Genomic DNA, 23,649 nt, shown 5'->3' with positions numbered 1-23,649 from the left:
ATTTTTTTGTTATTAAGAGTATACTATTGATTTCATTTTTATTTTGCTGCTCACTGATCTTTAACACCAAGATGTTTTCATCTTTACCAGTTCAGTTTTTGCTTCATATTTGTCTGTGTACCTGTGCTCTAAATAAAATTATAGTTTTATGTCCCAGTGACTTATTCTGTTATGTGATAATGGTTATCTCTAATGTAGTGTGACTTTCTATTGTTTTCAGTATTTGTTGGTACAGCCTAAAACTTATAGAAATAAAAAAAAAATCCAATAAAATCAGTTAATGAACGTCAGTGATGTCTCTATAATGAGAGCGTGCTTTAATTAGTGTTTTATCTGTGTTTGGGTATGACTAGTCTTCATTCATTTAATCAATGGTTTTTTGCAAAGCTGGCTAATTTTTGTAGCTACAACAAACAGTTTAAAAGACAAGTTAAACCACATTTTAAAAAAACTGTCCTGGTCACCATGCATTAGCCCCGGGTTATAGTCAGTGCATACTGAGCAAAGCTTTCCTGGTCAGTTGTTTTCTAAGCACTGAGGAGGAGCGTTTCTACCTGTGAGTGCTCAGACTAAGCTCCTAGGTAGGGAAGACACTTTGGGAAGGCATTTAGAGCTAATTAATCATATGCTTCCTGGAGCCCCAGGCCTAAAAGTCCTGTTTGTGGAACAAAAGTCTCCACAGCAAACTCTGTCTTTCTGTCCACCTGTGGAGCTGTGTCAGCCAGTTGTGGGAAGTCATGCCAAGCTAAGTAGATGTCAGATTCTAGACTTCCTCATTTTTAGGAAAATTTTTCTGTTCAGATACAATTCTCCATGTACAGTTTGTTGCATTTAGCACGTTTGACGATGTTCTTTGAATGGAATCGGAATGGTTGTTCAAAACGATTATAAGTTTCAGACATCCTTATTGTGTCACTAAAATTATTTAATAAAGAAAATAGTAAACCCCCAGAAACATGTAAATCCATGGCTGATTCATGTCAGTGTATGGCAAAAACCACTACAATATTGTAAAGTAATTAGCCTCCAACTAATAAAAATAAATGGAAAAAAGAACCCAAAAACCCCAGAAAATACAGTGTTCTCTCTCACAGTTCATTATTTTGCAAAGTGCAAATAAATTTCCTCCATATCTGTGGATAGTCTCCCAAAGTACTTACTCACAGAAAGCTGAGTATTCCAAATAGAAATAATTACTGTGTTTTTGTATTATAATACTGTAAATTGTATTGCAAACTACTTTATAAATGGTTATAACTAAGTTTGTGTTTTTAGAACTCTAGACACAAGGGATTCATCTTTAAATGTGTTTACAAATTAAACATTTAAAATGTAACAAATTTTATTTTCCCAATAGGGGGAGAATATTAGAATTTAAGTTGAGGAATATTTACCCTACAAGTCAGAAAATGTTTTCTTTTTAAAAGTTTTATCCATCTATTTTTAATTTATTAATGATAATCTTTTCTAAGGTTTTAAATTACTAAAAATAACTAATATGTATAAAATATTTAATGTTGGTACTATATCTAAAAGATAATGTTTTTAAAAAAACATTGAACTTGGTGGCAAATATTTCCAGACTGAGTATTTTTTACTTTATTGAAATTTATAATGATCTAAAAATGTGAAAGCAATAATTGCCTTCCTTTTTTAAGCATTATTTACTCTCCTGGATAAATTTTAGAGTTTTGGTTTCCCAGTGCATTTAGTTATGTTTATACTATACTGTAGCCTATTAAGTGTGCAATAAGTATTATGTCTAAAAGAACAAGTGTGCTTTTCCATAGTGGTTGCACCAATTTTCATTCCCACCACCAAGGCACAATTGTTCCTATTTCTCCACATCCTCACCGACACTTATTGTTTCCTGTCTTTTTGACAGATATGAGGTGATATCTCATTGTGGTTTTGATTTGCGTTTCCCTAGTGATAAGTGATATTGAGCATCTTTACATGTGCCTGTTGGCCATCTGTATGTCTTTTTTACATCATGTTTGCTTTCTTGGTTCCTTATTTTGTTTGTTAACTTGTCCCAAGTTTTGCAGATGTTAAACTTTTGTTTTTGCTTAACTTTTTCTGGCTAATACCCTTTTATTTACTCTCTTATTTGAAAATACATTCTAATAGTTATTTCTTTCATGTTTTTTGTTTTTAACAGATTTAAATATATTTTTAATATGAAAAATTAATTCACATTGGTCATCTGTCCCTTTTTTTCTTCTTTGTTCCTTATCCTTCCCAAAGAGGATGAGATCCTAATCATGTTTTTTAATATCTTTCCTCTTTTTCCCTTATTATTGAAATTATGGGGAATTTTAGTTCAAGATTTTGTTCCATCACACCCCGTCTCTTTTCACAGTCTTAACAATTGTGTTGAGCTCAATTGTCACATTACCTAGTGTTAGGAGTAAATTATTTGCTTTTTACTTACTATACCTTGTACCTAATATCTTTCCCTGTCTTTGATTCAGTTTCTCAAACTGAAGCTTTGATTCAGTTTCTCTTTTTTTGATTTGAAAATACCTTTCTTTTTCCTCAAGTGATACTTTAGTTAGGTAATAGAATTCTTAATTTTGGTTGTTTTCCCTCACAACTCTGAGTAGACTTGAGTCAGTGTATTTTATTATTTGGTATCACAGCTGAAAAATCTAATTCTTGTTACTATCGTGATGGCTCTCCCCACCGCCCCCCCACACACACCAGAAAGATTACAGAATTTTCTTTTTGTTCTCACGCTTTGGGAATTTCACCAAGATTTGTTTACGTGTGTGTCTTTTCAGTGTGTGTGTTTGACAGATCATGAACCTTAACACTCTAAGGATTAAAATCTTTCTTTGATCAATGGGATTTTCATATGTCTTTTATCCTATTCTCTCACTTTTTCTTTTAAATTCTTATAAGATGGATTTTCAGTTTTATTAGCCTGTCTTGTATGCCTCTTAACTTCACTCTCATCAGTTTTTTATTACTTTGCCTGCCCTTCAGGGAAAATTCCTTCCTAGTAACTGATTTGTCCTTTAGCCATGTTCATTCTAATACTTGGCTCTTCGGAGAATTTTTAAAATGTGTTTTTCCATCATTTAAACTTTCCAGGATCTTTCTTGTTCTCTTTTCCTTTTTTTTTTTTAAATGAATTTTTATTAGAGTACAGTTACCTTCCAGTGTTGTATTCGTCTCTGGTGTACAGGCGACGTGAATCAGCTACACATATCCATGTATCCCCTCCTTTCTGGACTTCCTTCCCCTTTAGGTCACCAGCTTTCAGTAGAGTTCCCTGTGTTAAACAGTATGTTCTCATTGGTTACTTTGTACTAGTATCAATAATGTATATATGTCAATCCCAGTCTCCCAGTTCTTCCCACCTCCCTGTCCCCCTTGGTTCTCTTTTCCTTTTACAGTAAAAGCTGTTCTTGTTTTAAGTATGCATTATCCTCTCAAACCTATGTATCGATCTTTAAATTTTTTTTTTTCTGGTTTTCTGAATTGTCTGTTTTCAGGCAGAGGAGAGGGAACATGAAATTAGTTGCTCTGCTTGTATAACTTGGTAACTTCCATGCTTTTAAGTTTTACCCAGTTGCCAGGTGATGCTTGTTTGTAGGCCCACATTTTAAAATGAAAGTCTGGATTTCACATTATTGATAGCTTATAGGGATTTCCTTAGACCATGTTCAAGGGTCCTGTTTGAACCTGGGCAGAGCTCACGTTTGTGGGTAATAGTTGAGCACAGGGTTCTGTGGGTGGACTTCACCCAGCTGTGATGCTGGACAGAGACATGTCCGTGAAGAAGCTTCCCTGCACAGTATAAAGTAGAAGGTAGGCTGGGACGCCAGGAACCCTCTCCAGTGTAGACACAGCAGAGGTGCTGCCTGAGAGATGGAGTACATTTGGGGGTTTCTTACCTTTTTATAGCTGCTTTCCTGTTTTCCCCTCTCTATCCAATGGGGCTGCCTGGAGTTACCTTAGGCAGTGCCCCCTTTTCTCTCTGACCTTGGTGGTAGTCGCCTTCCACTGCAGATCCACTCACTTTACACACTGTGCCATAAATGATGTCAGTGGAAGCTGTGTGTAGAAAGTAGGATAATCATTCGGATCTGGCCATCCTGAGGCTCTACTCCCACGGACCCTCCTAACTCTGAGCTCAGCGTTTGCCTGTTCTCTAGGGGGGAATCACTCAAAACCTTCTTTACTAGTCCCTTCTTTTCCCTGTATTCAGCTGTAATTCTTTCGTTTGTTTCTCCATGAGGATGCTCTCCTAAAAATGTCCTCAGCACCATAACACTACAATTTCTACTCAGAATTTTTAAAAAGCAGTTAAAGAGACATAATTTAATCCTTAAATACAGTCATGAAGGAACCGTGTATGTCGTTTCATTTTCACAAGTTTCTTTTCCCATTATGTAAGTATACAAGCCTTCTTTTCCTGTTTCTTTAAATACTAGGACTTGGTTTCCATTTTCAGTGTACAGTCTCTGTTTGTGTGATAGAAAATTAAATTATTTAAGCCCTTAGAATTGTTTAATGTAATAATTAAACTTAGGCATCCTGTCTTGCAACGTGACTCTTTTCTACTCCTAAGCATCTTAAAGTTATGGGGACTAGGCTGTGTTGCAAATAAGTCATTTTTTTACTGTTGTTCAGAAAAGCTATAGTGACTATAGTGGTTATTTAAATCAGACTTATGAAGGTTAACCTGAGTAAATTTGGGAGGCAAGGATGTTTTTCAGAAGCACAGGTAGCTAGTACCTAAATTGTGTTCCTTACTAAGCGCTGTATCCCTGTAGCACCCGGTTCCTTTGCTGTAGTGACCAGAGTGGACTCAGCAGGACCCAGGAGCAAACCAGGCGTTGGCTCTAATATTGTCCCAACTCCACGACTTGGGACAGCACAGTGCCTGGTACAGAGAGAGTACCTCAGCAGATATTGGATGAATGATGTTTGAAGTGTATGAGGTTCAGATTCCTTACCTGTAAAATGGGTACAACAGTAGGATTGCTTAGAGACGCAGATAATTTATATGACCCTTAGCATATAGTGAACATTTAATTAGTGCTGGACATAATAATAAATTTTATACTAGAATCCTTTCATTATCAAGCAAGTCCCAGAAATAATACTAGCTATATGTCTGTTTAGGAAGGTGGTGAGAGGAATATGCCTACATGTCTCAGTTGCTTTGGAAAGCATTTCTAGCGTTGTTTCTGTCTTACTTTAAGCATTTATTAAAGCAGATTGTGTGTTCAGCAATTCAAAGCCAACTTAAAGGATGAAGACACAGTCTTAAGGATCATATAAACCAACTGAAGAGATCTTCAGGGCACAATTATATTATTAGTTCTAAGGAATAAGAAAGCAAATGTGGGGAGAAGGAAATGGCAACCCACTCCAGTATTCTTGCCTGAAAAATCCCATGGACAGAGGAGCCTGATGGGCTATAATCCATGGGGCTGCAAAAGAGTCAGACAACTTAGCAACTCAACAATAACAATAAATTCAAGTGTAACTTAAAGTGAAGTCCACAGAAAAAAAAAAAAAAAAGAAAGCAAATGTGGGGCTCATACTGAAAGTGAGAATGAGGGAGTTGGGTTGTATGGGGAAAGAGTTTGCAATTGGAATTGAAAAAACACGCTATTTGATTGGCACAAAGACCTGAGGGAGATTTCTCGGGGTGTGAGGGGAGGGTGTGATGTGGTGTCCTGGGCACAGGAGGATGCTGGAAAACACAGGAGGCTGGTGGTTTGGGTTCCTTACTGGGAGCAGAGACAGGTGAGGTGAGTCAGATACAAGCACTTTGCAGATCACCTTGGTAATGTGTTAGCTTTTGGTTTTGCTATTTCTTAGCCTTTTGAGTCCGGTTTGAATTCAGAAACATTCCAAAGTGGGTCAAAATCACTGGTTAGAGTACAAGTTGGCATTCTTTTTACTTTGCAGTGGTTTTTACCTTAACTTTTATTTCTTTCAAAAGACAATAATTTGAACAGTTTAAGCCCAGCTTTAGTAGATCACAGAGTATGAAGAAAGGCCAGCTAATGGTTATAAATTTAGGTATTTCTTTGGCAACCAGTGGACCCATTGAAAAAGAGAAGTCTTCATCTAAAATCATTTAGCAGTTATAAATTACAATCTGTTCATTCTCAGATGTGAGCCTCTCTGGTGTACCCCTTCTCTTTCCCTAATATTCTATTTGACCTTCCATTCAGATTCTAAGCTAGCAGCCGGGTTGTGGAGTCAGGGTTGAAATCTCTCTCTTTATCAGTTTGTGAAAAGAAATAAAGAAATATTCTAATACCATTTAATTTGAAGCTGCCCAGAATGACACATAACACTTTTGAGGCTATTTATTACAGAAAAAGAGTTCTTCATGTGCTTAAGGTAAAGAGAAAGAATGTATAGCTTGTTTTTCCTTTTCTTCCCCTTCTTTCTTGTTGAAATGCTATTTTTTTCAGTGAAAATTTTTGAATCATTCTTTGTTTCTCCTCATTCATTTTTCCACAGCTGTTACTGAAATGCCTGCATTAGTGCATCAGTTAGTATATATGGCAAAATTTGGGGGATTAAATCCTAGGATACTGCATGATTTAAAGCTGGAAATATTGTTCCATACTATATTCTAATATAGATATACTTGATAGAAATTTTCTTTTCTTAAAGGGTTGTCTCTTAGAAGTTTTCTGTTATTTAACATGATCCAAAGATGTAATTCTCCAAAGATGGGAATGGCAAATTATTTTAATGCCTTTTATTGTTTTTCTTTCTAGCCTATTCTACTAAGCTCAACAAATTTCCTGTATTTAATATTAATGATGACTTGAATGATCTATGTACCAGTGCAGTAAGCCCAAATACGACCAAAGCCACACGGTATGCCCTGAATGTGTGGCGATATTGGTGCATGACCAATGGGCTCAAAGATCACACAGACATCACCAAGGTAAGAAACTCTTGACTTTACTTCTTACAGCCAGCTTTACTGAGCCTGCCTGTGTCAGGCAGGGTGCTAAGCATTGTGGGGAACATGGAACAGGTGCTTTCTGTCTGGGGAAACTTTGAAAAGACCCTAAAATAGAAAAATATCCACAGTACAAAGCAGAATTTAAATGCCAAAAAATCCAGATGGGTAAATTAATTTCACTTTGTTGAGACTGACAAAGGAATTTATACTTAAACTTAATTTTGTATTTGAGAGAGAGGTAGAGTTTCAAGAGAATTGGATAAAGACATGAGTCTTCTAGCTGAATCATGTAAGAAGAGTAAAATTCAGAGGGACATATTCACCTGCCTGCAGCGGAGGCTTCGCGTATGGGAACAATGAACTATAAAGCTAGATTCTGATAACCCTTAAATGCCAAGCCAAAATCTTGTGAATATTGGCCACTGAAGTTTTTTTTCTGTGTTTCTTTATAAGGAGAGAGTTTATTTGAAAGATGATTGCAGGAGCAGCAGGGAAGGGACTGTCATCATAGGGAGAACACTGACCGTAGGATCTGCAAATTTAGGGGTAGGTGAAGGGGAAACACTGAATTTCTTTTGAACAGGAAGGAATGTAAGAAATGTAACATTTTAGAGCAATTAATTGGAAGTGATGAGCAAAAAATGTATTTGATAGATTGTTAATTTTCCCAGTTGTAAAACAAGCTCTTAAAATCTCTTCTAATTTGAAATGTTTGACATTTGTTAACAGAAGGAAAAATTGTAGGACGTGTAGAGACAGAAGTCAGAAAGAAAAATACCAGTACAGTATATTAATGCATATATATGGAATTTAGAAAGATGCTAATGATGACCCTATACGTGAGACAGCAAAAGAGACACAGGTATAAAGATCAGACTTTCGGACTCTGTGGGAAAAGGTAAGGGTGGGATAATTTGAGAGAATAGCATTGAAACATGTATATTACCATATGTGAAATAGATGACCAGTCCAAGTTTGATGCATGAAACAGGGCATTCAAAGCTGGTGCCCTGGGACAACTCAGAGGGAGGGGATGGGGAGGGGGGGTGGGAGGGGGGTTTGGTATGGGGGACATGTTCACCTGTGGCTGATTCATGTCAATGTATGGCAAAAACCACCACAATATTGTAAAGTAATTAGCCTCCAATTAAAATTAATTAATTAATTGTTTTAAAATGTAGAACAAGAGAGGTATATAATCACCATAGAACACCACAATGATAATTGCTACAGGCAAGACTCCACTGTTAATGGCAAAATTAGTGGTGAAAGTTTAAGGATAAACAGGATTTTTGTGTTGCATCAACGTAAGACCCTCTTAAATATGGCTAGAGAGAAATAGTAACTATTCAGAGGAGAACCCTGGCAGATGCCACTTTAATAGTGATCAAGATTAATATTTCCCATGTGCTTAGGGACAACACATTGCATGTATGGGATTTTTTTCTTAAAAATTCATGACCTCAGTGTACTCATGATAAAAGAGCAGACAAATCCAAATTGAGGAAAATTCTACAAAATGCTTAACTGGTACTCTCCAAATGTATCATGGAATGCATCAAGGTCACAGAAGATACTAAGATAGAGAAATGGTCACAGTTTGGGGAAACTAAGGCTTGCTGCAGTCCATGCAGTCGCAGAGAGTCGGACATGACTGAGTGACTGAACTGAACTGAACTAAAGGAGAGATGACAGCTAGATGAAATGTGGGATTCTATTGGTGCAGGAAGGAAATTTTACTGGAGAAAAAGGGGAAATGTGATTTTAAGTCTGAAGTTTAGCTAATAGCATTGCAACAATGTTAATTTCCTGGTTTCAATAACTGTTCTGTAAGATAGTAACATTAGGAGAAGCTCAATGAAGACTAGTTGGGGATTCTCTTTACTATTCTTGTAAGTCTAAAATTACATCAAATTAACATTTTTTAAGACAAAAAAAAGAAGAGAAATATGTACTTTGATTTGGATATGTTGAAAGTAAATAAATAATAGATACATCTACCAGATGGATATGTCAAATTTGGGAACATGAAATTTAAAACATGGGGGAAATATTAAAGCTGGAAGTCTGAATTCAGAGGTGTTGCAAATAGAAGTCAAAGTTGAAGCCCAAAGGCAAGTGATACCTCTAGGTTTGGGTGATGTGTTTAGGGTACCAACAAGAGATGAAATAGGAAACCCAAGTTTCTACATCTGGAAGCATGGTACCCTAGATACTGTGAGGTACCTTGGCAAAAAGAAGCAGAGTCTTCTAAGGGCTGAAACTGAAGCGGTGTGAGCAGTAAGCACCTATGAAAATCAGGCTGTCCCCTCAGGGCTTATGTTAATAGCATCCACTGAGGAAGGGAGGTGACAAGGAGCGAAACTGAAGAACCATTTACTGAGAAGACCCTGAAAGTTCCAAGTCAATAGCATACCCTGGCTCCTTGCAGAGTCATATGCTAATAATCTTTGAAGGGAAACATCCAACATATAGGTACAAATTTTTCACAGGTTAATAAAGATCAACTAAATATGTGCTCATAAAAAAAAAAAAATCACAAGCCACTTAAGGAAATAAACCACCATGAATGAGAATGATTAGAAACAGAAAAGAACAGGTTTAGACAGCAGGAACTTCAGATAGTAGGTTATAGGCTAAGTGTGTATGTACTGTTTGTCAGAGGAATGAAAAGAATTATAAAAATGAACAAGCAACACCACACTAACCAAAACAATCTGGCAGATCGTTTCCACTTGTGATCATAAGGGAATAGAAGGGTCCAGAATCACCCTCCTGTAGCAACCGGAAAACTGAGCAAAATGTCTGAAGGAAGTCTTCCGACAGAACAGACAACGCAGACTTGATCCCTGGGATGAGTGCCACCACCTCCCAGGCTTTCTGCCTGGAGACAGTCTCTAAACTGCAGGGAAGAGTGGAGAGCCCAGACTGAGCCTGGCAATCTCGCTGCGTTGAGGGGAGACAGAAATCAGAACTCGGGGAGGATGGGGACGTGAGAACAACTAGAAAGAAACTACGACATTTATCGAAAAGATGGGACAAATCCAGAATGTAATAATGTAAAATCCATGGTTTCTAGCGTCCGATCAGAAGTTGCTATTCATAGGAAGAAGTGGGAACATGTAACCCATACCCAGGAGAAAAGTGAGTTAAATCTTTCACTTCCAACCAATTTGGAGGAGATTTGCATTCCCCTGCCAAAAACAACCAAAAAACAGACAAATGATACAAGTGATATGCAAGTGACTATATAACACACATAGGGCAGTGATCTCTGAGAGATGGGAAACAAGGTGACCCTTGGGTGTGCCCCAGCTTGCTGCCTTGAGAGAGTCTGCAGGGCTGTGGTGCGGGGAGAGGCACGCAGGCAGAGCCCAGCAGACTTCAGAGTCCAGAGAGACCCAGTGACTAGAATTGTCATTAACAGAATATTTGAAAGTAGAGAGTTACCCAGAAAGAGAACCTGAGACAACGGAACATATTCCATCTCAAATATTCAGCTGAATACTGATCAACATCTACATGTGAGGAAACTACGTGAGGGGGGCAAAACAAAACACCTGGAAGAATGAAAGGTATTAGTACCTGGAGCTAGCAGCGAACTGGAAATAGGGCCTCTCCCCGCCAGTCAGACTGGAAAAACCTCAGGATTCATGGGGTAGAATATTCAGAAAGGTCTTGCATCACATGTGGAGAATAATTAGCCATGGATTGAGCTTTGCTCTGATCCCACCCAGCAAATCTTAAAAGCAAGACCCAGCTACATGAGAAGGTAGGATATCACTAATCATCATCAGGGAAATGCAACTCAAAACCACAATGAGCTATCACCTCACATCTGTTATGATGGCTATTATCAAAACATGAACTACCATACAATCCTTTATCTAAAGGAAGTGAAAACATTAACTCGAAAGGATATATACACCTCTCTGTTCATTGCAGCATTGTTTACAATAGCCAAGACATGGAATCAGCCTAAGTGTCCATAGATGGATGAAGAATATATGGTGTATATACCCAGTGGAATATTACTCAGCCATAAAAGCGAAGAAAATCTTGCCATTTGCAACAACATGTTTGAACCTCGAGGGCATTATATACTAAGTGAAGTAACTCAGATAGAGAAAGACAAATACCATATGATCTCACTTTTATGTGGAATCTAAAAGCAAAAACCTCAGAGCACAAAGAACAGATTGTTGGTTGCTAGACATTGGGAATGAGGGGTGTTGAAATGGGTGAAGGTGGTCAAAATGCCTGGGGATGTAATGTTATAGCTTGTTGACTGTAGTGAATAATACTGTATTGTGTATTTGAAAATTGCTAAGAGAGTAAATCTTAAAAGTTCTCATTACAAGGAAAAAAATTAAACTATATGTGGTGATGGCTGTTGACTAGATTTATTGTGGTGATCATTTTGCAATATATATAAATTTCAAAACATTATGTTATATACCTAAAACTGATAGTGTTATATGGAAATTACATCTTAATTTTTTAATGAAGAAAAAGCAAGACCCAAAAGGATCCAACAGTTTCTAAGTAATTTAACTATGTCCTAGAGCAGACCTTAATGACATTTATAGGATTATAAGAATATCCAGACCCCAAGAAAGAAAATTTAGAATGTCTGGCAAGTAAGCAAAAATTTGCAGACATGCCAAGAAGCAAGAAAATATATCACTTAAAGAATGAATCAATCAAAACCAACCCAGAACTGATACAGATTTTAGAATTAGCAGATAAGGACATTAAGCAGTTATTATGATGAAGATAAGCACATGAAAAGATGCTCAACTTCATTAGACCTCAGGGAAATGCAAGTCTAAACCACATGAGATTCTACTTCACATTCAGTAGGAAGACTAGAATAAAAAAGAGAAAGATAACAAGTGTTGAAATTGGAACCTTCATACGCTCTTACACAGTCCTGGTGGGAATGTGAAATGATGCAGCTGCTTTGGAAAGTCTGGCAGTTCACTAAGAGTTAAACTTAAGAGTTACTGTATCACACAGAAATTCCATTCATGGGCATAAACTCAAGAAAATTTAAAACATACATCTATGCAAAAACCTGTACACAAGTGTTTGTTGTAGCATTATTCACAATAGCCAAAATATAATCCAGACATCCAAATGTCCATCAGCAGATAAATGGATAAACAAAATGTGGCCTATCTATACAATGGAATATTATCTGTCAACAAAAAGAAATGAAGTACTGATACATGCTTACAGCATGGCTGAACCTTTAACATGTTATACTATGTGAAATGTCAGACACAAAAGAACAAATATGTCTTGTTCCATTTGTGCAAGGTAGGTAGAACAGTCAAGTTTATAGAGACAAAAAGTATAATAGAGATTAGTAGAGGCTGGTGGGAGGAGGAAATGTGGAGTTACTGTTTAATGAATACAGTTTCTTTTTAAAAAAATTCTGGAAATAAGTAGTGATGATGGTTGCACCACATTGCGAATGTACTTTTAATGCCAGTGGATGGTACACTTGTAAATTATTAAGATGGGAAATTGTATGTGTATCTTACTGTAATAACCTAGCAAATAAATCAATTTAAATGTAACAATTCACCTTCATTCATAAAAATTTAAAAACTCATCTATTCTCGTAGGCCTTCATCACCATTTCTTCAGCCCTTAACCTTAACCTTTTCTAGGCCAGAGGATCTTGTCTTCCAGACTTTGTGAAGTCACTATGAAGACAGTTATCTGTTACTGGGAAACTTTACACTTCCTTGCAGGAATCCATGGAAAGAGCCTCATTTCCCCACAACCTCCACAGCTTAGGTAACATATACATCCCCGGTGGTGAAAATGTCTCACCTGTCCAGTTGGATGTGCTTTATCATCACTTCTAGGTAGTTTCTCCTGTGTTGTCTAGAGGAATGTAGATGAAGAAGAAAATATATTTCAATCCTCTGTCTCACATGGGCCACTTAAATATTTTTAATGAGAAATTCTTAAGAAAGACCAGTCTCTTAGAGAATTAGCAGTATTTAGTTAAAAGGAATTGTGGCATCAAGGTCTACAGTCTTTAATCTCACTTTTTTGGTCCCAGTGCAAGGTATTTTTAGTCTAGTTGTGTCTCTCAAGATAGATATAGCTAGCAGCAGACAAGATAGTTACAGCTGTTGATCATGGTATGGCAGCTGGCTTCCCTGGTGGCACAGACGGTATAGAATCCACCTGCAAGGCGGGAGGCCTGGCTTTGATCCATGGTTCAGGAAGATCCCCTGGAGAAGGAAATTTCTACCCATTCCAGTATTCTTGCCTGGGAAATCCCATGGACAGAGGAGCCTGGCGGGCTTACAGTCCATAAGGTCACAAAGAGTCAGACATGACTGAGCAGCTAACACTTCACTTCAGACTTCAAATTTAGTTTCTTTTTTTTTTAAGGAGGAAGGCAAGAAATCAGATCAGACTTCAAAATGTCATCTCAATAAGCAGAATGTACCCTGCCAGTCTCACTCTTTCATTACTCTGTGGTCTATTACATGTGTTCGACATAGTGTTTTTTCTTCATAAATGTAATCTAATCCTCACTAGTACGTCTTTCTCAAAGTTGCTGTCTCATTGATTTATATATTCCTTAGGCTTACTGAGAAAATAGAGCCTCTTGAAGTTTGTATCTGTCTTTCTCAATAAATGGAAATTTGGTAACTACAAAAGTGAAATCATTTCTGTTGTCAGCAATGGTTACTTGAAGATTTGTTTTGTTTTCCTATTAGAGTATGTATAGTTCACGAGCATTTTCTCCACTTTCTTCATCCCCTGGTCAAGATTATCACAAAAGGAAGTTTGAGGCATTCCCCAAAAGTCACTCTTGGTTTTGCATGTCTTATCATTCTTTCAGTTGCCAAGGATTACTGCATAGTTCCAAAACTTTGGGGTTTATCTGCAGGTCAGTCTTCTTATACTGTTCTTTCCTATCTGGAGTCGTCTGCCCCATGACCAAGCTCTTACTTCTCTTTGGTCATTTTCACATCAGGGAAGCCAGGTTTGCAATTCATAGTGAATTGAATGTAGTATATCTGTTCAGAGTGGCTTATGGAGGGAAATAGTTTTTGGCAGTGTCTTCATAACAAATTAAAGACCTGGAGGAATGGCCATCAACCAAAACTTAATCTGAGAAAACTAAGGAGGCAGCCAGAATGGGCCAGAATGAACAGTTGCTTGTGTGCAGAGAATATAAATTTTGTGACTTGACATTTCTCCAGGAATTGCTTTTGCTGTAATTTTTCTTTGAAACTTGTGGTATAAATCAAGAGAAATGATCTGCACCCTAAGTCAGCTTGGTTCTCCTGACTCTGCTTTAACCCATGTTTGTCAGTTCATGGGGTATCAATGATACATTTCAGACCTGCTAGTAGGGATCTTCAACATAAAGAACCAGTCGTGTGTGAGATGTCATTCTTGCCTTCAGGAAGCTTTCAGTCCACTTTGAGAGACAGACCTATAAATAGATAAAAGCCTGTGCAATGTGGAGAGGGCTGTAATAAAATTTAAATTTAAGAGTTGTGGGGGGGCTTCCCTCATGGCTCAGGGGTAAAGAATCTGCCTGCCAATGCAGGAGACACGGGTTGAATCCCTGATCCTGGAAGATCCCACCTGCTGCAGAGCAACTAAGCCCTTGTGCCACAACTCCTGAGAGTGTGCTCTGGAGCCTGGGAACCACGACGAATGAGCCGCCGTGTCTGCAGTCACCAAAGCCAGCACAGCCCAGAGCCAGCACTCCGTGACAAGAGACGCCACTGCAATGAGAAGCCCACCCCGGCAGCTAGAGAGTAGCCCCGCTTTCTCTTAACTAGAGAAAAGCCAGAGCAGGAGGGAAGCCCCTGCACAACCAAGAATAAATAAATAAATACAGTTACTTTTTCTAAGAAGATTTGTGGGATCCCAGTTGAGAGAGTAACTTGCTTAGGGAAGCTGGAGTAGTCTTCTATATAAAGAGCGGAATTTGAGCTCGATCTGAAATAAGGAATAGAGGTTTTCCAGATAGAGAAGATTGGGGGCAGGGGGAGCTTTCTAGGTAGAGGAAGTAGCATATGCAGACTTGGAAGCATGAAAGAGCCTTGTGGTTTATAGGACTGGCACAGAGTTCAGTGAAGCTGGAAAGCAGAGTATAAAGAAAACTGTCACGCAAAAAATAGCTGTCCTTTTCATCATATGGGGACTGCAGTGCAAAAGTAGGAAGTCAGAGATACCTGGAGTAACAGGCAAGTTTAGCCTTGGAGTACAAAATGAAGTAGGGCAAAGGCTAACAGAATTTGGCCAAGAGAACCCACTGGTCATAGCAAACACCCTTTTCCAACAACACAAGAGATGACTCTACACATGGACATCACCAGATGGTCATTACCAAAGTCAGATTGATTATATTCTTTGCAGCTGAAGATGGAGATGCTCTATAGCAAAACAAGCTCTACAGAAAAAAACAAGACCAGGGGCTGACTGGATGAGATGAAGAATTCCTTATTGCAAAGGTCAGACTTAAATTGAAGAAAGTTGGGAAAACCACTAGACCATTCAGGTATGACCTAAATCAAATCCCTTAGGCTTATACAATGGAAATGACAAATAGATTCAAGGGATTAGATCTGATAGACAGAGTCCCAGAAGAACTGTGGACAGAGGTTTGTAACACTGTACGGGAGGTGGTTATCACAACCATCCCCATGCAAAGGAAATGCAAAATGGTAAAATGGTTGTCTGAGAAGACCTTACAAATAGCTGAGAAGAGAAGCAAAAGGCAAAGAAGAAAAGGAAAAATATATCCATCTGAATGCATAGTTCCAAAAAATAGCAAGGAGAGAAAAGAGCAAGAATAGCAAGGAGATCCTCAGTTATCAGTGCAAGGAAATAGAGGAAAATAATAGAATGGGAAAGACAAGAAATCTCTTCAAGAAAATTAGAGATACCAAGGGAACATTTCATGCAAAGATGGGCACAATAAGGGACAGAAACTGTATAGACCTAACAGAAACAGAAGATATGGCAAGAATACAGAGTCAGTTGGCACAAATACAGAGTCAGTTCGTTCAGTTGCTCAGTTGTGTCTGACTCTTTGTGACCTCATCAGGAGAACTGTACAAAAAAGATCTTAATGACTCAGATAACCATGATGGTGTGATCACTCACCTAGAGCCAGACATCCTAGAGTGTGAAGTGAAGTGGGCCTTAGGAAGCATCACTATAAACAAAGCTAGTGGAGGTGATGGAATTTCAGCTGAGTTATTTCAAATCCTAAAAGATGATGCTATGAAAGTGCTGCACTCAATATGCCAGCAAATTTGGAAAACTCAGCAGTGGCCACAGGACTGGAAAAGGTCTGTTTTCATTCCAATCCCAAAGGCAATGCCAAAAAATAGTAGCACTCATCTCACATGCTAGCAAAGTAGTGCTCAAAATTCTCCAAGCTGGGCTTCAGTGGTATGTGAACCAAGAACTTCCAGATGTTCAAGCTGAATTTAGACAAGGCAGAGATCAAATTGACAACATCTGTTGGATCACTGAGAAAGCGAGAGAGTTCCAGAAAAAATCTACTTGTGTTTTATTGACTATGCCAAAGCCTTTGAGTGTGTGTATCACAGCAAACTGTGGAAAATTCTTAAAGAGATGGGAATACCAGACCACCTGACCTGCCTCCTGAGAAAACTGTATGCAGGTCAAGAAGCAACAGTTAGAACCAGACATGGAACAATGGACTGGTTCAGAATTGGGAAAGGAGTACGTCAAGGCTGTATATTGTCACTCTGCTTATTTAACTGATATGCAGAGTACATCATGAGAAATGCCGGGCTGGATGAAGGACAAGCTGGAATCAAGATTGCCAGGAGAAATATCAATGACCTCAGATATGCAGATGACACCACCCTTATGGCAAAAAGCGAAGAAGAACTAAAGAGCGTCTTGATGAAAGTGAAAGAGGAGAGTGAAGAAGCTGGCTTAAAAACCAACATTCAGAAAACTTAAGATCATGGCATCCAGTCCCGTCACTTCATGGCAAATAGATGGGGAAGCAGTGACAGACTTTATTTTTTGGGCTCCAAAATCACTGCAGATGGTGACTGCAGCCATGAAATTAAAAGATGCTTGCTCCTTGGAAGAAAAGTTAATGACCAACCTAGACAGCATATTAAAAAGCAGAGACATACCTTGCTGACAAAGACCCATCTAGTCAAAGCTATTTTTTTTCCAGTAGTCATGTATGGATGTAGAGTTGGGCTATAAAGAAAACTGAGCACAGAAGAATTGATGCTTTTGAGCTGTGGTGTTGGAGAAGACTCTCGAGAGTCTCTTGGACTGCAAGGAAATCAAACGGGTCAATCTTAAAGGAAATCAACCCTGAATATTCATTGCAAGAATTGATGCTAAAGCTGAAGCTCTGCTACTTTGGCCACCTGATGCTAAGAGCTGATTCATGGGAAAAGACCCTGATGCTGGGAAAGATTGAAGGCAGGAGGAGAAGGGGACAACAGAGGATGAGATGGTTGGATGGCATCACTGACTCAATGGACAAGAGTTTGAGCAAGCTCCAGGAATTGGTGATGGACAGGGAAGCCTGGCGTGCTGCAGTCCCTGGGGTCGCAAAGAGTCAGACACAACTGATCAACTGATCTAACTGAACTGATAGGAACCGGATGGAGAGAGGTTGTGGTGTCCGTCTTTGCAAGCAGTCTACTATTGTATGGAAGCAGATTGTGAAGACTTGCATATAAGGGAAAGATTTGGAATTTATCCTAAGGGCAACAGGAAACTGTCAGAAGTTACTTGTTTTATTTTTAGACACTAAGGTAATATGATTTTCTGCCCAAAACCTCTTCTTTAAGAAACCTTTGCTCTCCTACAATCCCCACAGAAGCCATTATGTTAGTACAGTGGACCACCTTTTCGTCAGTTGTTTGGATTAAGAGTGAGCCAATCAAAATCCCCCCTTCGTTTTTTTTGTTCTACTGAAAATAAGAGTTGGCCTTTTGCCAGTATTTGAAGCTGTAAGATGTAAACCTTGTGGAGTGCTAGGTGGCTACATAAAGAAAGCTGCTTTGTACAGAGATGCAGAAACTTAAGAGATGGAATCCTGAGAGCCTTGAAATCCACCAATTCTGATAGCCCTCTTGGCCTAGGCTTGTTCAGATCTGGTTTCTCTCTCTTGTAACCACATGAATCCCAGCTAATACAAAGAGAGGTTAACACCTGCAAGTAGGAAGTTTCAAATGACGACATAAAAATCTGAAACCAGCTGAGTTTGGGTGTCATGGTAATTGGGAAGTTATGTTAACTGTTACTGGGACGTAAGAAAGCTACTGCTTTTTATATTTTATGTGCAGCTACTCTCTTCTTTCTGATGGCTTTTTGACTGAATCTCTTGGAGTTTCCTAGACCAACATTTAGATGATCAGAAAACAGTTATATTTTTTATTTTTCCTTTCCTGTATGCATATATACATGTGTGTGTGTGTGTAATTTCTTTTTTGTCTCTTACTTGGTCAGAATCTTTAGAGCATGTTATGTAATAACAGTGATATTCATCATTCTCATCCTGTTCCTGACTTCATAAAAAAAGATTTTAATGTTTTCATCTTGGGTATAGTTTTTATAGTTCATGTCTGTAAAATAGTCTTCATCATACTAAGAGGATATTTTTTCTTCCAATCTGAGTTTAGTTTGAATTTTTTTCCTTTTAATTTAATTTATCTTTCTGGTTGCACTAGGTCTTCGTTGCTGCGCACAGACTTTCTCTAGTTGCGGTGAGCAGGGGCTGCTCTTCGTCGTGGTGCCCAGGCTTCTCATTGCGGTGGCTTCTCTTGCTACGGAGCGCAGGCTCTAGGTGTGCGGGCCCCCGCAGTTGTGACTCTCGGATTCGGTAGTTAGGGCTCGGCTCTAGAGCACTGGATCAGTAGTTGTGGCATACCAGCTTAGTTGCTCCCAGACATGTGGAATCTTCCTGAACCAGGGGTTGAACCCAGGTCCCCGGCATTGGCAGGCGGATTCTTTTATATACTGTGTCACCAAGGAAGTTCCTAGTTTGAATTTTTAAAAATTTGAAATGGGATAGCACATTCTTTCAAATAATTTTTCAGTAATTATCAAGTTCCTATTACTTTTCCTTGATACATGGAATGAGTTAGTTACATTCTTTATTACGTTTGAATCATCCTTACACTCTGCCGTAATCCCTGCTGGTCTCCATGTCCCTTGCTTTCCTGCAGTCCTGAATTTGATGTGGTAACAGAAGCAGCCCTTATTTTGTTGGTACCATATTGACTGCTACTTGTGCATTTCAGAACCGTATCCTTGTTTGCGTGCTTCTAACATGTATGCCTTTTGTTTAACATTTGTGCCATGCAAAACGGAAATCACCAGTATTTTACTTAGTACATTTATACTCATATACTTTGTTTTTTGGTATAATATCTGTCAGAGTTGGATTAGGGAAAAAAAATGAAGAACGCTTCTTTTTTTCTGTGCTCCAAAATTGTTTAAATACAAAAGAAAAGCTGAATTGACTCCATAATGCCATCTCTTTATGAGTGACATACATCTTTGGCAATCATTTCACTCAGATCTTTTACCTCTTATTGAACTAACTTTGGTAACTTATATTTTGCTAGGGAATTGTTCAGGTTATTTATATTTTCAAATTAATATGAATAAAGTTTATAATATTCTTTGTTTTTGATAGTTATAGTCTTTCTCATTCCTGAAATTATCTATATGTATATTTCCTTTTCTCTTCTTTCTCTTTCTTTCTGTCATATTTGCTAGGAGTTTGTAATAGTTTCATTTTTTATCTATCCCAATTTATATCTTTTCCAGTTCATTAATTTGTTTTATTTTTATTGATTTACTCTACTATTTTTGAATTTGATCTACTTTTTCTAGCCTTTTGTGTTGAATAATGTTTGCTTATTTTCAATAAAGTTTCTAACAAAGTCATTTAAGGCTGTGATGTTTTTGGAATGTATTTGGTGACATCTCATACATTTTGATATCTAACGTTTTCAGTTTGGTTCATTTTTAATGCATAATTCTGTTTTTATTTTCTCTTTGACGCAAGGGCTCTTAGAAGAATGAAAGTTACCTGTATAGTTTCTACTTTTAAAACATTTTGTATTGAGACTATCTTTTGCCCTAGAATGTATATTCAACCTAAATTGGCAATGAGCAAGGTCTGGTTTTATCTTTATGACTCCCTCTTGAAAGTAAAGCTTTCTTTGCAGCCAACCTTCCAGCTCCTCCTACCATACCTAAGGAGCACTCTTTAATTGTCAGTATAATCATTAAGTTTTTCATATCTTTTGAGCAAATATTGATATTGAAACTCCATGGAACATTAAGTCACAGATATTTCCAAACTTATTCAGATAAATTCAGGTAAAAGATCAAGGCAAAATCTTGCTGTACAAATTGGACATGTCAGTCGTCTTTCTGTGTAGAATGTTTCATACCAGCTGTGCCAAACTGCAGAGATCAAGGAAATTAATGTTGGAATGATTCAGAGTTTGATCAGTTTAATTCAGGCATGCTTCGGAGAGGATGGTTGAGTTTTATTGAAGGGGCGGGAAGGAAATGATTTGCTAGAACAGAAGAAAGGGCTTTCTAGAGACAAAGAGTCAGTACAAAGGCCAGTAATAAAATGTATGTGTATATATATTTATGTTGTATATATATGTGTTCATTACTGCTTACAAACCCTTTCATGTCCACTACTTTATTTAAGCATTACAATAATGCTTTGAGAAGGTATGTTATCATCTCCTGTCTTGTTGCTTGAAACACTGATGTCTAAAGAGCCTAGTGTGGAACCTAGATCTCCCAGCGTGAGGCTCACTGTTTTTTCCATTATTTCATGCTAAGAAGGCAGCCCTCTAGAGGGCTGTCCCCAGCACAGCCCCCAGTGAGGATCAGGAGAAGGAAGGAGGGGTCTGGCTACCTGGGTGTCCGCAAAACGTGTAACCTCAGTGTTTGTCTCATTTGAGATCCCTGCAGTGAAGTTGAACGAGTTGCTCGAGAACTTTTACGTCACCGTAAAGAAGAGTGACGGCTCAGACTTCCTGGCCACGTCGCTCCACGCCATCCGCCGAGGCCTGGATCGCATCCTGAAGAATGCAGGGGTGGGCTTCTCCATCACCAGCAGCACCTTCAGCTCGTCCACCAAGAAACTCAAGGAGAAGCTGTGGGTGCTGAGCAAGGCAGGGATGTCAGGGGCTCGTTCTCGCAATATTGTCTACTTCTCCCTCTCGGACGAGGAGGAGATGTGGCAGGCGGGGTGTCTGGGGGATGACAGCCCTATCACGCTCCTGTCCACCGTGGTCAAGTACAACAGCCAGTACCTGAACATGAGGACGCTCCAGGAGCATGCTGATCTGATGTACGGCGACATCGAGCTGCTCAAAGACCCGCAGAACCAGTCCTACTTCGCCCGGACAGACAGCGTCAAGCGGGAGAGCCGGAGTGCTTCCGCCCGAGTGTGCCACGGCAAGATCTACCACGAGCATTCCAGGGGACACAAGCAGTGTCCTTACTGCCTCCTCTACAAGTACATGTACGTGCACCGGCCGCCCAGCCAGATGGAGGCCAAGTCCCCTTTCTACCTCACAGCCAGGAAGGAGGGGGCAGACATGGGCAGGGTGTGGTACGAGGAGCAGAGGATGGGCCTGCGGTCTCTGCGGGGAGTTGTCCCGAACTTAGCCAAGAAGGTCAAGCTGGAAAACTGTGAGAACTTCACCTTCGTCTCATTCACTCAGGTGTCCAGGAGGCTCAGCTCCCACGGCTGCTGCCAGTGAGCGTCCCCTGCGGCCCGGCCACCACCCCGCTCATCCTGGTCGGGGCGCTCCCCCTGCAGCCAAGGCCAGAGCTCCGAGGAGGCCGGGATGACCATGACTTCGTGGTCAGGGTGTGGGACTTCCTGTTTCTTTTGACTTCGGATTTTTTTTTTTAACTGAAAGTAGACAAGTGAAGATTTAGAATGTTTTATCCAGATGTGTGTCACCTCTGTTAAATTATAGAATCTAATACAATGTATAAATGACTACATACACAAGAGCGAGGAAGTTCATTTTATCTAGTGCCTTTTTAGCACAGATTTTCTCAAAAAAAGAAAAAAAAAAAACTGTTTCAGTAGTCATTAAAAAAAAAAAATCCCAGTAGCCTAGTAGCTTTAGAATGTTTTGAAGACTCTAAACACTTTAATGAATTACAGTGAGGATCTAGGAAGAGAGAGGCAAACAGGTTAACTACTTCCAGGAGAAAACTTGTGCTTGGCACTCCTGTTTATGTTTTGTTGGTGGATAACGTGATCCCGCAGAGCGTGCAGCCTTGCTTGGTGGAAGGTCATGGAGCTCCACTCAGTCATGCTGATGGGAACGCAGGACTGCTCTTAGCCCTGGGAGGAACTTGCTCTCTGCATCAATGGAGACAGTTTTATGAAAAAAGATTAATACACCAAACAGTGCTTGGGAGAACAAGATTTCCAGTGAACTAGGTGGTTCGAGGGAACTTCCTGCAGTGAGAGAAAGTATCTTGGAGAAGCAATCTGTGATCAAAACGTGAAAAACCTCCTGAAGCAGAAGTGCCTACATTTTCTTTCTCAGCGTGCTGTGAAACCTCTTTTCGTTTGAACACTGTTTAGAGGTTTTTTTGTTTTGTTTTTTTTTTAATCTGTTCTTTGTGTTGTGCAGTTCTGTCAGCATATAGCACTGGATCTGTAAAACAACTGAAAGTAATTTTCAGGCTTAACCGGGAAAAAAAGTCCAACAAAATAAGCTGCAAAGAAAACAAATCCCCAAATGTGTTTATATTAAAGAGTTTTGAAATATATTTGTCAAAGTACGACTCTTTCAGCCACAAGAGATGTCATCATTTGAGGTTGGCAGCAATGCTTGGGACACGGTGATGGGTCAGCCTACCAGGTAAGCAAACCCAGCATCAAGGATATAGTGGTAAAAATCAGACCATGGTGATGGGATATGAACACAGTGTGATCACGTTTCACTCAGGTGAGATTTAATCTGACCGTGTGTTATTCACACATTAACAGAAAGTTATAATAACTGCTCTCAATTATAAGTGAAAAAGGAACCCAAAGAGTACTAATTAATAAAAATAACTTCTAGGGAATCTTTATTTTGTATCTGAGGAAAGACTGCCACAACCTTACACCATTCTGTTCCTGTGTGTGCTAGAAACCCACAATTAAAATTCCAGTATACATTCATTTTGCAGGAGTCCTAAAATTAGTCATGTGTCTTTTTCAAAATTTTGTTTTAGTATTTAATTAATTGTTTTTAAAAAATCATTCACTGGCCCTTGAAATATGTAATACTTCCTTTACTGGAGAAGACTCCACCAATGCTGCCTTAAGGATTCATGTTATTCCCTTTTTAGTTCCTGCAACACTTATTTTATTAGTTGATCTTTCCAGAATATAGATTAACTTTGGTATGTCTCCATCTGTATGTAAATAACAGGTAATATTTAATAAGCAGTATTATAAGCTCTTGACTACTGTTCTGTTGTGGTTTCCTATAGGGATTTTAGGGTTTTGATTAGAAAGAGACAGAACCTGAGGTAGTTTCCTTCACTTGCTAAACACCCAAAGGAATTTCACTTGAAGAAAGCAAATGGTCATTGTTCTTGTCAGTACTGCTCTTAAACAGAAACACAACCTATGTGAA

The 23,649-nt window shown here is 38.9% G+C and overlaps 1 protein-coding gene across 5 annotated transcripts in view; it reads left to right on the top strand.

The window, feature by feature from the left end:
- The window catches only part of KIAA1958 (KIAA1958 ortholog), a 120,670-nt gene extending 97,878 nt beyond the window's left edge, over nucleotides 1–22,792 (top strand). For 2 of the 5 annotated variants that reach the window (XM_043927624.1, XM_043927627.1), the window contains 2 exons: nucleotides 6,759–6,931; nucleotides 20,953–22,792. In XM_043927624.1, coding sequence (XP_043783559.1) covers nucleotides 6,759–6,931; nucleotides 20,953–21,759 — 980 coding nt within the window. In that variant the 3' untranslated portion in view covers nucleotides 21,760–22,792. Of the gene's footprint in view, nucleotides 1–6,758; nucleotides 6,932–9,676; nucleotides 12,080–18,684; nucleotides 19,588–20,952 lie in introns of those variants that run through there. The other 3 variants (XM_043927625.1, XM_043927626.1, XM_043927618.1) reach the window with 3 other exon arrangements.
- Nucleotides 22,793–23,649: the final 857 nt, after the last annotated feature.

This window comes from Cervus elaphus, chromosome 16 (assembly GCF_910594005.1).
Source record: "Cervus elaphus chromosome 16, mCerEla1.1, whole genome shotgun sequence".
NCBI classification, from domain to species: domain Eukaryota; kingdom Metazoa; phylum Chordata; class Mammalia; order Artiodactyla; family Cervidae; genus Cervus; species Cervus elaphus.
This window is presented reverse-complemented; position numbering and strand designations above follow the sequence as displayed.